This window comes from Corythoichthys intestinalis, chromosome 16 (genome assembly GCF_030265065.1).
Source record: "Corythoichthys intestinalis isolate RoL2023-P3 chromosome 16, ASM3026506v1, whole genome shotgun sequence".
NCBI classification, from domain to species: Eukaryota; Metazoa; Chordata; class Actinopteri; order Syngnathiformes; family Syngnathidae; genus Corythoichthys; species Corythoichthys intestinalis.
Genome location: NC_080410.1, coordinates 14081648 through 14094770, shown reverse-complemented (window position 1 = coordinate 14094770; position 13123 = coordinate 14081648). Strand labels below are relative to the sequence as shown.

The 13123-nt window shown below is 38.4% G+C and overlaps 1 protein-coding gene across 2 annotated transcripts in view; it reads left to right on the top strand.

The window, feature by feature from the left end:
* The window catches only part of rangap1a (RAN GTPase activating protein 1a), a 30728-nt gene that overhangs the window by 14101 nt on the left and 3504 nt on the right, over nt 1–13123 (top strand). Inside the window, exons 10-15 of one of the 2 annotated variants that reach the window (XM_057817572.1) lie at nt 4964–5048; nt 5238–5418; nt 5763–5879; nt 5980–6085; nt 8621–8706; nt 12283–12404. In XM_057817572.1, coding sequence (XP_057673555.1) covers nt 4964–5048; nt 5238–5418; nt 5763–5879; nt 5980–6085; nt 8621–8706; nt 12283–12404 — 697 coding nt within the window. Of the gene's footprint in view, nt 1–4963; nt 5049–5237; nt 5419–5762; nt 5880–5979; nt 6086–8620; nt 8707–12282; nt 12448–13123 lie in introns of both variants that reach the window. The other variant, XM_057817573.1, reaches the window with a different exon arrangement.

The following is a 13123-nucleotide window of genomic DNA, read 5'->3' as shown; positions in this document are numbered from 1 at the left end:
TCAGCATTGTCCACAAGTTCTCAATGGGGTTTAAGTCAGGACTTTGGGAAGGCCATGGGAAAACCTTAATTCTAGCCTGATTTAGCCATTCCATTACCACTTTTGATACGTGTTTGGGGTCTTTGTCCTGTTGGAACACCCAACTGCACCCAATACCCAATCTTCGGGCTGATGACGTTAAGTTATCTTGAAGAATTTGAAGGTAATCCTCCTCCTTCATTATCCCATTTACTCTCTGTAAAGCACCAGTTCCATTGGCAGCAAAACAGCCCCACAGCATAATACTACCACCACCGTGCTTGACGGTAGGCATGGTGTACTTGGGGTTAAAGGCCTCACCTTTTCTCCTCCAAACATATTGCTGGGCATTGTGGCCAAACAGCTCGATTTTTGTTTCGTCTGACCACAGAACTTTCCTCCAGAAGGTCTTATCTTTGTCCATGAGATCAGCAGCAAACTTCAGTCGAGCCTTAAAGTGCCGCTTTTCGAGCAAGGGCTTCCTTCTTGCACGGCAGCCTCTCAATCCATGGAGATGCAAAACATGCTTGACTGTGGACACTGACACCTGTGTTCCAGCAGCTTCTAATTCTTGGCAGATCTGCTTTTTGGTGATTCTCGGTTGAATCTTCACCCTCCTGACCAATTTTCTCTCAGCAGCAGGTGATAGCTTGCGTTTTCTTCCTGATCGTGGCAGTGACAAAACAGTGCAATGCACTTTATACTTACAAACAATTGTTTCCACTGTTGCTCTTGGGACCTGCAGCTGCTTTGAAATGGCTCCAAGTGACTTTCCTGACTTGTTCAAGTCAATGATTGTTCAAGTCAGTAATCACTCACAAGAAATTGCTAATTCGTGTTGCTGTATGTATATTTTTGACCCAGCAGATTTGATCACTTTTTCTGTTAACCCATAATAAAGTCATAAAAGAACCAAACTTCATGAATGTTTTTTGTGACAAAGAAGTATCTGTTCCAATCACTCTATCGGAGAAAAATCAGAGTTGTAGAAATAACTGGAAACTCAAGAGAGCCATGACATTATGTTCTTCACAAGTGTATGTAAACTTTTGACCACAACTGTATATGTTCATATATAGAGTAAATAAGTCATTGTTTTATTTTTATGTAAGCTAGCTTTTCAAGAAAGAAGAGCCAACATTTATCTCTCAAGACTGTAACTATGTTTTCAAAGACATCTTCCAACCTTATAAATGACCTTAAAACACTCTGAAAATTACTAGTGCACTAAGGGAAAAACTAAGGGCAGTATGCATTATAATACAAGGAGCCCCAACAATTTACAAAAAAGGAGAAAAGTCCAGTTCTCCATTAAACCGGGATATTGGGTCGCGTTTAATGTATATATATCCAAAAAGCTTCTCTGTAAGAGCCTTATTAATCTGTCTCCACCTCTTATGCAGTTTTCAATGTGGTCAATGCCAGAAATCTATAAAAAATCAGAACTGCCATGGTTAGCTTCTTTATAATGTAGAGCCATAGGGTAGGCTTGTTTGTGTTCAGCCAATCTTGTCTTCAGTTTGCGTTTAGTTCTTCCAACATAAAAACGACCACATGGACACCCGAGTCTGTAAACTACAAAAGAGGTATTGCAATTAATGAATGACTTAATATTATATTTACGCCCTGATGTAACATCTGTGAAAAAGTGATTGGAGTTACCACAATTGTGGTTACCTGATCTAGTACTCAACAAGGTTTTCTGCTGTACAAAGGGGGAGATGGTTCTTTACAAGCCCATCGTTAAGTGTTGGAGCTCTCCTGAAACTAATCGTTGGAGAATCTGGACGTGCCTCTCTGAGTAAACTGTCATATTTCATTATGTCCCAGTTTTTTTCAATAGTTTTTAAAATTTAATTTGCTTTGCTGCTATACTGTGTCACAAAATACACATGGTTAGAACTCTGTTGTTGCCTCTGTTTTTTAACCAGTAGCTGTTCTCTCGTTACACTTTTTGCTTTAATATATGCTGTATTAATTGTCTTGTGTTTATATCCTTTTTCTTAAATCTTTGACTCATGAGCATTTCTTTCAAAATCATCTTCTGAGTTCCCATAGTGCACTATTAATTTTCAGAGTGTTTTTCCTGTTTATCTCTTTATTGCTACTAAATAAAATATATGTACGTTAAGGTCATTTATAAGATTGGAAGATGTCTTTGAGAAAATAGTCACGGTCTTGAGAGATAAATGTTGGATCTTCTTTCTTTAAAAGCTAGCTTACATAAAAATGAAACAATGAATTATTTACGCAATATATATATTAGGGCTGTAAAACGATTAAAAAATTTTAATCGAGTTAATTACAGCTTAAAAATTAATTAATCGTAAGTAATCGCAATTCAAACCATCTATAAAATATGCCATATTTTTCTGTAAATTATTGTTGGAATGGAAAGATAAGACACAAGACGGATATATATACATACGGTACATAAGTACTGTATTTGTTTATTATAACAATACATCAACAAGATGGCATTAACATTATTAACATTCTCTTAAAGTGATCCCTGGATAGAAAGACTTGTAGTTCTTAAAAGATAAATGTTATTACAAGTTGTAGAAATTTTGTATTAAAACCCCCTCTTAATGTTTTCGTTTTAAAATTTGTAAAATTTTCAATCAAAAATAAATTAGTAGCTCGCCATTGTTGATGTCAATAATTACACCATGCTCACTCATGGTACTAACCCATAAAATCAGTTGGACCCAAGCGCCAGCAGAGGGCGCCAAACACCCAAAACCAAGTACCAAGCTGACATTACATTGTACTGTCATTTTAATCTGTTTGAGCGTGGCATGTGCGTTAATTGCGTCAAATATTTTAACATGATTAATTTTAAAAATTAATTACCGCCCGTTAACGCGATAATTTTGACAGCCCTTATATAGTGTATCACAAAAGTGAGTACACCCCTCCCATTTCTGAAGATATTTAAGTATATCTTAAATATCTGGTGGGACAACACCGACAAAATGAAAATTTGACACAATGAAAAGTAGTCTGTGTGCAGCTTATATAATACAGTTAATTTATTTTCCCCTCAAAATAACTCAAAATATAGCCATTAATATCTAAACCCCTGGCAACAAAAGTGAGTACACCCCCACAGAAACTACGTACATCCCTAAATGTCCAAATTCAGTACTGCTTGTCACTCGTTACAAGAGTGCTCTCAGCATTGCTGCAGAGATTGAAGAGGTGGGGCCTGTTAGTGCTCAGACCATAATCCGCACTCTACATCAAATTGGTGTGCATGGCTGTCACCCCAGGAGGAAGCCTCTTCTGAATACGGTACACAAGAAAGCCCGCCCGTCTCATCAGACCATAGGACATGGTTCCAGTAATCCATCAGCTTTGTTGACATGTCTTCAGCAAACTGTTTGCGGGCTCAATGGACAAAGGCAGTCTGAACGGGCACGCCAAAAAAAACAGATATGACCAAAAAATCGGATTTGTGCATTTAGACCTGCGGTATGAACCTAGCCTTTGTTTGTCTTTATGAAGGCCTACACGGCCGAAAACATGTCGGCATTTTTAATCTGAACAAAGCCATGTTTTCATAAAGGCTTATTATTTGTCTACTTCCTGAGTGCCTCGGTTTTTTTAATCAGGCGCGTTCTGTAGTTTATGCTATGTAGACTTGAACTCCAAAGTATTTTAAAAAAATATTTTAAACCACTTAAATTTGTACTGAGGCACATGCCCCAGTAAAATATGTCTGGCGACGCCCATGCAATTGTATAATTTTTCACCAAATAAATAAAAATGTATTAATCGTGGCGTGATATAAAACGGCCTGCACTGTGGTAGGATTTTTTTCCATATCGCACAGTTAGAATTAAAAATATTAATAATAAATAAATACATTACCGTAATTTCCGGACTACAAGCCGGTACTTTTTTCCCTCATTTTGGGTCCTGCGGCGTGTGCAATGATGCAGCCAATTTGTGGAGTATTCTGACGGCCGCCAGGGGCGCTCGAGCATGGAATGTGGGAGTGAGACACGTGGAATATATGTGTCGAGGAAGACGCTAGTTTGCACTACTATCGGTAGTTTAATTTTGTGCGTTGTGCATGAATAGAGGTGGCGGACCCTCGTCTTTGTGCATGAGTAGAATTGGCAGACCTGCATCATGGAAAATGCTAGAAGAAATTAAATTGGCCATCCGAGTTGTATGGGAAGCTTTGATGATGAGCGGCGAGAGATCGTTTGCCAAGACTCGCCGCATGCAAAGAGCAGCTTTTGCACAGGTTTGCCGGGGGAGCCTGGTAGCGTGAAGCGCTGTGAAAGAGTCCGCCATCACCAACGGGTTTAGAGACGCCAGTCTGCTGCGTGAGGAGGACGGCACAGGCTGCGAGTGAATATGCCTCATTATGGGAGACATTGAAGGCGACGGCGAAGGAGAGACTGATGAGTAAGTGCGTGGCGAAGTGCATCTGAGCGTTCTTCATATCCGACACTGAGGGTGAAGACTTCCATGGTTGGAATGCACAGGAGGAAGATGAAGATTGCTAACAAAGACTTTTATGTTTTTATTAACCAGCACAATTAGTGCTGCACCACCATGCTGATGCTATGTAACTTCCGTGTCGCTGCTATATAACTGCCGTGTTTGCCGGCGCTGTCTGGAACGAAAAGTTAAGGTGTGTTATTAAAAGTTTGAAAACTGTATTTCTTTGTCAATGTCTCTTGTTACTAATTGGGCACATGCGGCTTATAGGCAGGAGAGGCTTATGTATGTACAAAATGGTTTTTCCTTTAAGAATGTGGGTGAGGCTTGTAATCAGGGGCGCCCAATAGTCCAGAAATTAGGGTAATTAAAAACATTTTGTCACAAATTAATCCATATACAATGGAAACATCATTATAAATACAACAATAACATTCCTTTGCTACGACTATTGTACATATAGCATGGTCAATCTCATGTTTTTCAGGTAACTACCTTGGAGAGGATGGCTGCAAAGCCCTGAAAGACTACATGGAAGGCATAAACATGGCTGAGCTTCTGGCTTCTCTTAGGTAATATTTAAGTTAACTCGTTGACGGCCAATCCATTTGAACTAGGAGACTGCCAGGTCAAATGAATACGGCCTCTCGCTGGCAATGGCGGCCAATGAGTTTATACTATACATTTAGTAATTTTAGATGTACATCTAAGTTCTAACACAAGGTTGTTGATAATCAAATTTTTTTGTTGTTGTTTTTAAGTGATGATGAGGGAGAACCAGAAGATGAGGATGACGAGGAGGACGACGATGACGAGGAGGAGGAGGAAGAGGATGACGATGACGATTATGAGGATTTGGATGAAGAAGAGGTAGAGGAGGAAGAAGAGGAAGAGGATGAGGATGAGGGAGAAGAGGAGCAAGACCAAAACACTGGCAAAGTGGTAATTGGGAACAGCGTACTCCTTTTAACTCTTTCACTGCCATTCACAGCAATGGACATCAACTCTATTTCACCCGGGAATGTTGGCATTGAGTGATCATGTTTCTATGCCATTGACGGTGATGGTACGATTGCTGCCAGCCCCCTAGTAAAATTGGATTAGATATCTATCGCCTTCACTCCTACTTTAAGAAATATAAAATTAAACCTAATCACATCAACTTTAAGGAATGATAACTAACATTTTTATATGGCCATATATAATATTCATTCTTTTATTCTTATTATTACTATTAGTCTTTAAATTTGAGTTTGCTTGACTGACCTGTCACCTTGCTTTCAAAGCTTTCCACACCACCATCAGCACCGCGACCATCAGATGTCTCGTCCTTTCTCAGCTTCCCATCTCCAGATAAACTACTTAAGCTCGGGGCCAAAAGAGCAACACTGATTGAGCAGCAGGTAAACAGATGAGTGAAACTAGGATTACAGTATAATAACATAGTACACCACTATTGCTAACCTAATAAAGCCGATCCCTTTTTCCTCCATGTGTGTCTAGGTGGATGTAACCGATGCAAGGAAAACAGCTGAGGCTTTTCTCAAAATTGCATCTGTGTACAAAGAGGACAATAATGAAGTTAAGAATGCAGTTTTGGAAAGTGTCGGTGAGTTGTTTGTGAAGTACCGAGAACACCTTTCGACTGTAAACGTCAAGCAATTTGATACTTTAGTTTTTCAAAACTGTTTTAAATAGGGCTGCAGCTATCGAATATTTTAGTAATCGAGTAATCGACTGAAAATTCTATCGATTATTCGAGTAATCGGATAAAACATTACCTAAAAAAAAAAAGAGCAATTATACATATACATGAGAAAAAAAGACATTTAATCCAATATTGAACCATTTTCAGTCAATCAATGTCTTTATTTTCGATGTACTTTGTTGAAAACAGCCAACAATTGCATCTAAGATGTGACTAGACAAAAAAAATTCACTGCTTTCACTCAAAAAACGTCTAGACCTTACACACACACACATATATATATATATATATATATATATATATATATATATATATATATGTATATATATTAGAGCTGAAACGAATACTCGAGCAACTCGAGTAACTCGAGTTTAAAAACTGATCCGAGTAATTTTATTCACCTCGAGTAATCGTTTATTTTGACAGCTCTAAGCATCACGTTTTGCTCGGACTACTTTTAATGCGGGACAACGCGCTGATGTCACGTGCGTAGAGGAAGAAGCAAAAAAAAAAAAAAAACTTACTGCAGCCTACAACCGCTACAAACAACGCCGACGTTGCTAAATACTAGCCCGCACATGCTACGTTAGTTGCAGCTAGGGTCTGAGGAGTCTCATAGAGATCACATGTATGTTGAACTAGATGCACAATGACAGACTAGGCCGCGTCTGGGCAGCGTTAGCAAACAGCCGCCATCTTAAAGCAGTAGAGCGCCAAGCGCTAATAAAGAGCGCTAAGCGCTAATATATAAGATTAACTTTACTTTCACTACTAGCTCATCTTACGTTAGCCCTGCGGAGGGCTAGGTTTCAATTAATTAAGACCACTTTCGATGCGTGGCTAACGTGTCTTACATACAGGCTTTAACATAACATAGCGTTGTGGAGTGATGAGGGTGTCAAATAAAAACTCAATAATGCTAACTATCAATTTTAGCTCAGTAGTCATTGCTGGATAAAACACCAAGTAGCACTAGTCCCTAATGTGCTCCAATACAGCCTGTATCATACATTTATTTTGAACAGTGCAAAAACTCAAAATCCTATAAGGACTTAGTTTAGACTAATTTAAAACTTAACTAGAACTTAAAAATGGCTTGACACAAATAGATATTCAATTGAAAAACGTGGGAAAAAATCCTAACTTTTAAGTGATGTGTGTTATCAAGCGTAAAGGCATTTTTAGGTGTATATATATATATATATATATATATATATATATTAATCTAAAGGTTTTTTGAGTGAAAGCAGTGAATTAGTCTTTTTTTTTTTTAAATTCTAGTTACATCTGAGATGCAATTGTTGGCTGTTTTCAACAATATACATCAAAAATAAAGACATTGATTGACTGAAAATGATTAAATGTTTTGTTTTCTCATGTATATCTATAATTGCTCTTCACCTAAAAATATATTTGTTTTATCCGATTACTCGATTAATCGACAGAATTTTCAGTCGATTACTCGATTACTAAAATATTCGATAGCTGCAGCCCTAATATATATATATTAAAAAAAAAAACATATTTCTTACCTAAAAATGTAATTACACTTGATAACACACATCACTTGAAAGCGACGTGTTTTTCCCACGTGTTTCAATTTAGTTTCCATTTGTGTCAAGCTATTTTTAAGTTAAGTTTTAAGTTAGTCTAAACTGTAAGTACTGGTAGGATTTTGAGTTATTGCAGTGTTCAAAATAAATGTATGATACCTGCTGTATTGGAGCACATTTATTCAGCAATGACTACTGAGCTAAAACTGACAGTTAGCTTTATTATGTTTTAATTTTACACCCTCATCAATCTACAGCGCTGTGTTTTTACAGATTAAATAAAGCCCGTATGTAAGACACATTAGCCACGCATCGACAGTGGTCATAATAAATAGAAACCGAGCCCTCCAAAGGGCTAATGTTACGAGAGCATGTGACAGTAACGTTATATTTATTAGCGGTGAGAAGTCTACTGCTTAAAGATGGCGACTGTTTACTAACGCTGCCCAGACGCGGCCAAGTCTGTCATTTTGCATCTAGTCCTAAATGCATGCGATATCTATGAGACACATCGGACACTACCTGCTACCAAACTAGCATCATGCGGGCGTAGTTTTTAGCAACGTCGGCGCAGTTTGTACCGGCTGTCGGCTGCGGTAAGTTTTTTTTTTTTTATATTGCTTCTTCCTCTACGCACGTGACGTCAGCGCGTTGTCCCGCATTAAAAGTAGACCGGGCAAAACGGGATGCTTAGAGCTGGCAAAATTAAACGATTCCTCGAGGTGAATAAAATTACTTGGATCAGTTTTTAAACTCCAGTTACTCGAGTTGCTCGAGTATTCGTTTCAGCTCTAGTTTTAAATTCTCATTTAACCTTTTTGTATTTTCTTTCCAATTTATGCAGTAGTCATTCAAGCATCAAAATTTTGTTTTGTTTTCACAGATGCTCTGCTGAGGAAAGTCTTTTCTTCTTCCCTCCAAGGCTATGATTTTGTGTCCACTTTGCTAGTCTTGCTGGGACTTATTAAGGTGAGCAGGCACTGACAACTTTACCTCAAAAGAGTTAGCCTTTAGTTATTACTGTTGTCACGATACAAAAAATTTCTCGATATTAATACTAAAAAAAAAATACTTCATACCATTTTCGATAGTACATAAGTTTAAAAATATATATACACATATATTTGTTTTTATTTACTATTTCATTGTTTTGCCAGTGGTAGTCGTTAGAGGTGGGAATCTTTGGGTACCTAACGATTCGATTACGATTCAGAGGCTCCGATTCGATTATAAATCGATTATTGATGTCACCCAAAACCCCCCTTTTAATGTTTTGTACATTAGTTCCAAAATAGTTTAAAAATCCTATTTGGCTAAACCAAACTAATATTTAAGTATCAAGTTAACAGTTAAAACATTAAACAAAATACTCAAGTCCCCATTCTGTATCAGCAACTTTAAACTACATTCAATTAATTTAATGATGTGAATCAACCGTTAAAGTTGATAAAATTGCTCCCGTTATTCCATAATTTCCCTTCTGTCTACTTACAACATGTCAAAGTTTTAAATCCGTTTAATTATTTGAGCGCCTTGAAAGGTGGAAAAGCGCTATATAAGTATAACACCATTTCCCATTTACAGTTAAAGATGGATTCAAGTCAAGATTTTGCTGATTTAGGAGTATTTCAGATAAAAAGTTAATTAGGTTCGCTACAACAGAGCCTTCTACAGAAGTCTACTGTTTTAAGATGGCGGCTGTTTACAACGCGGCAACTACTTAACGGCAAGCCTGTTGTTTCGGATCTAGTTCTTTTTATATGTTCTAACACCGCCGTTGGATGTCATTTAGCATCTCGCAAATATGTGATATCTACTATAGCTGTATGTGGCCGTATGTTTGTAGCAACTAGCAACTGGGCGTTGTTTGAACCAGCTGTCGGTCGCAGTCAGGTATTTTTGTTTTTTTATCTAGCGGCATAAGTTGAACATGATATTTGCTCTCGGTCTGTTCCTCATTGCGTCCTGAAGACCGCGCTGACTGTGTTTTAGTTCTGCTTTACCTGGTATAATTCAATAATCGGAATTTGGATGTTTGTGAATCGTTCTTGAATCTTACACGGCCGAATCGCGAATAATCTAAGAATCGGAAATTTCACACACCTCTAGTAATCATTATGTTAAAAAAAAAAAAAAAAAGGTGCACAAAAGTTATCAGCCAGTTTTTGGCAAAAATGTACATTTGCACCAAGCTTTGGTGAAAACGTTGCCATTTATTTTTCAATGGCCCCGTTCATTTTTAATTGCACATTCAACTCTCACAAAATGTGCCCATTCACTCCTATTGATTTTCAACTCGAACCTGCAAACAAATACATATTGGTGGTCATTATTTTCAACCCCCCCAAAAAATTCCTTGAATTGCCCCAAAATTTACAAGAATGGCCCGGCATCACCAGTAAGTGACCCAAAATCAACAGAAAGTCACCCATAAGTGTCCGTTGGTGACCCAAAATCAAGAAGAAATGAACCTAGAAATACCCCCAAAATCAAGAGAAAGTGACCATTGAACAGAGAGTGACTTGGAAATGCACTACAATTATCAGTAATTAACCAAAATGTACAGGAATTGACCCCCGGAAAGCCCTAAGATGTATGAGAGGTTTGTAAAAAGTGTCCTAAAATTAAAAAGAAAGTGACCCAAAATTAACTCATCAACAATAGACGGCCAGTTCATCAAAACTGTGAGGAATGGCTGTGGTAATAACTAAATCACACTTGCAGCCAGTTAATATGGATTAAAGTTGACTCAAGCTCTGTCCTGTGTCCTTCTGTGTTCCACATTGAGCATGGAGAAAAGAAGACTAAAGAACTGTCTGAGGACTTGAGAAGCAAAATTGTGAGGAAGCATGGGCAATCTCAAGGCTACAAGTCCATTTCCAAAGATCTGAATGTTCCTGTGTCTACCGTGCGCAGTGTCATCAATAAGTTTAAAGTCCATGGCACTATGGCTAACCTCACTAGATGTGGGCAGAAAAGAAAAATTGACGGGGGATTTCAACGAAAGATTGTGCAGATAGTGGATAAAGATACTCGACTAACATCCAAACAAGTTCAAGCTGTCCTGCAGTCCGAGGGTACAACACTGTCAATCCGTACTATACGTCGGCGTCTGAATGAAAAGGGGCTCTATGGTAGGATACCCAGGAAGACCACACTTCTGACCCAGAGACATAAAAACACCAGGCTGGAGTTTGCCAAAACGTACCTGAGAAAGCCAAAAACGTTTTGGAAGAATGTTTTCTGGTCAGATGAGACAAAAGTAGAGCTTTTTGGGAAAAAGGAATCAACATAGTTCCAGGGAAAAAAACGAGGCCTTCAAAGAAAAGAACACGGTCCCCACAGTCAAACATGGCGGCGGTTCCCTGATGTTTTGGGGTTGCTTTGCTAAATCTGGCACTGGACTGCTTGCCCGTGTGTATGGCGTTGTGAAGTCTGAAGACTACCAACAAATTTTGCAGCATAATGTAGGGCCCAGTGTGAGAAAGCTGGGTCTCCCTCAGAGGTAATGGGTCTTCCAGCAGGACTATGACCCAAAAAGCACTAGAAAATGGTTTGAGAGAAAGCACTGGAGACTTCTAAAGTGGCCAGCAATGAGTCCAGACCTGAATCCCATAGAACACCTGTGGAGAGATCTGAAAATGGCAGTTTGGAGAAGGCACCCTTCAAAAATCAGAGACCTGGAGCAGTTAGTCAAAGAAGAATGGTCTAAAACTCCAGCAGAGCATTGTAAGAATCTCATTGATGGATACCAGAAGCGGTTGTTCGCAGTTACAGTGTTCCCATAATTACTGGATAATAATAATTGTGACACACATTATTTGATGTCAAATAATTATTTCTTTATGTGGGATTTTTTCCCCACTGAATAAATGGACATGTATTGAAGGTTGGATTTTTCTCTTTTTTTCCAATAAGGTCCCATATTATTTAGAAGAAAAAAAAATATTAGAAGCTGAAAAACACATAATTATTATAAATCCAACAATTATGGAGGGCACCGTATTTTATCTAAAGGTTGTGCTACGAAGTATTAGGCTGAGGGATCCAATACTTTTGTCCGGCCCTTTTTTGGAGTTTTGTGTAAAATGATAATGATTTAATTTTTTTTTTCATTCTCTTTTGTGTTTTTTCTTTGCAAAATAAATGAAGATATTACGACCAAAGCATTTGTATTTGCAATCATTTTCTGGGAGAAATTGAGCATTATCTGACAGAATTGCATGGGTGCCGATACTTTTGGCCAGCACTGCATCTTTCAGTACCATTGACGGCGCTAAATGCCCAATCCATTTGGACTGGTAGAAATGAATGATCTAGCGCCGTCAATGACAGTCAATGAGTTAAAAAGGAAAATGCAAAAATATCCTCAATCAAATTCCAATTCACCCCACGGCCACAAATTTCTGGTGGTTGTGCAAAATCAAATAACGAAGTATTGATACTTTTGCAATCATATATCGTACTATATACAACCCAGACACTTTTGACAACCTTAGTCTCCATACTACATTTCTTAGGTCACTTTTCCCTTTTTTATTTCAGAGTGAGGACAAGGTGAAGCCTGTGCTGGTCGTAGCTGGTCACCTGCAGGCCTTAGAGCATGCTGTCCGTCAGGACTACTTCCCCAAAGAGAGCGTGGCTGTGTTGGAGGCCTTCATGTCCCGGTAAGGGCCTGACAGAATGAGCCAATCAGGAGGCAGCTTCCAGGTATAAAACAATGAACAATACTCATCAGGAACAAAACATTTACTGTAAACGAATGCTATCAAACCCGGTGTGTGTGGGACACGGTGTTGCATCTACTTATAACCTATGACACAATTTGAGAGAACTGTGAGACTTATTTCATACTCATAATTACTAACAAATCTCCTTCAACCATTAACTACAAGGTAGGTCAACTGCAATTTCAAATCTTTCATGAAACGACAAATGCAGTCCTGTTAACTCACTGGCTGTCATTGACTGCGGTAAACGTCCAATTACTGCGTTGATCTGGATGAGCGGGATGAATCGCGTCGTGCAGCGCAGCTTCATTTGCACCGGTTACATACAGTGAGGAGCAGAGGTATTTGCACTCCTTGTGATTTTGCAAGTTCACCCCCTTATAAAATAGGTAGAATTCTGAAATTTAAATCATAGGTGCATTTCCACTCATAGAGACGTAATATTTAAAAAAATCCAGAAATCACATTGTATGATTTTTAAAATCATTTATTTGTAATTCACTGGGGTTCATAAGTATTTGTACCCTGAGAATAAGCAATAATTACGACACTCAAAGAGTTGTCAGTCTACCCTAAAAAAAGGTCCACCTTTACCCCATGAGTAACCACCCACCCACCCGTTTGAGCTCAATATTGTCACCTGTGCACCCCACAGT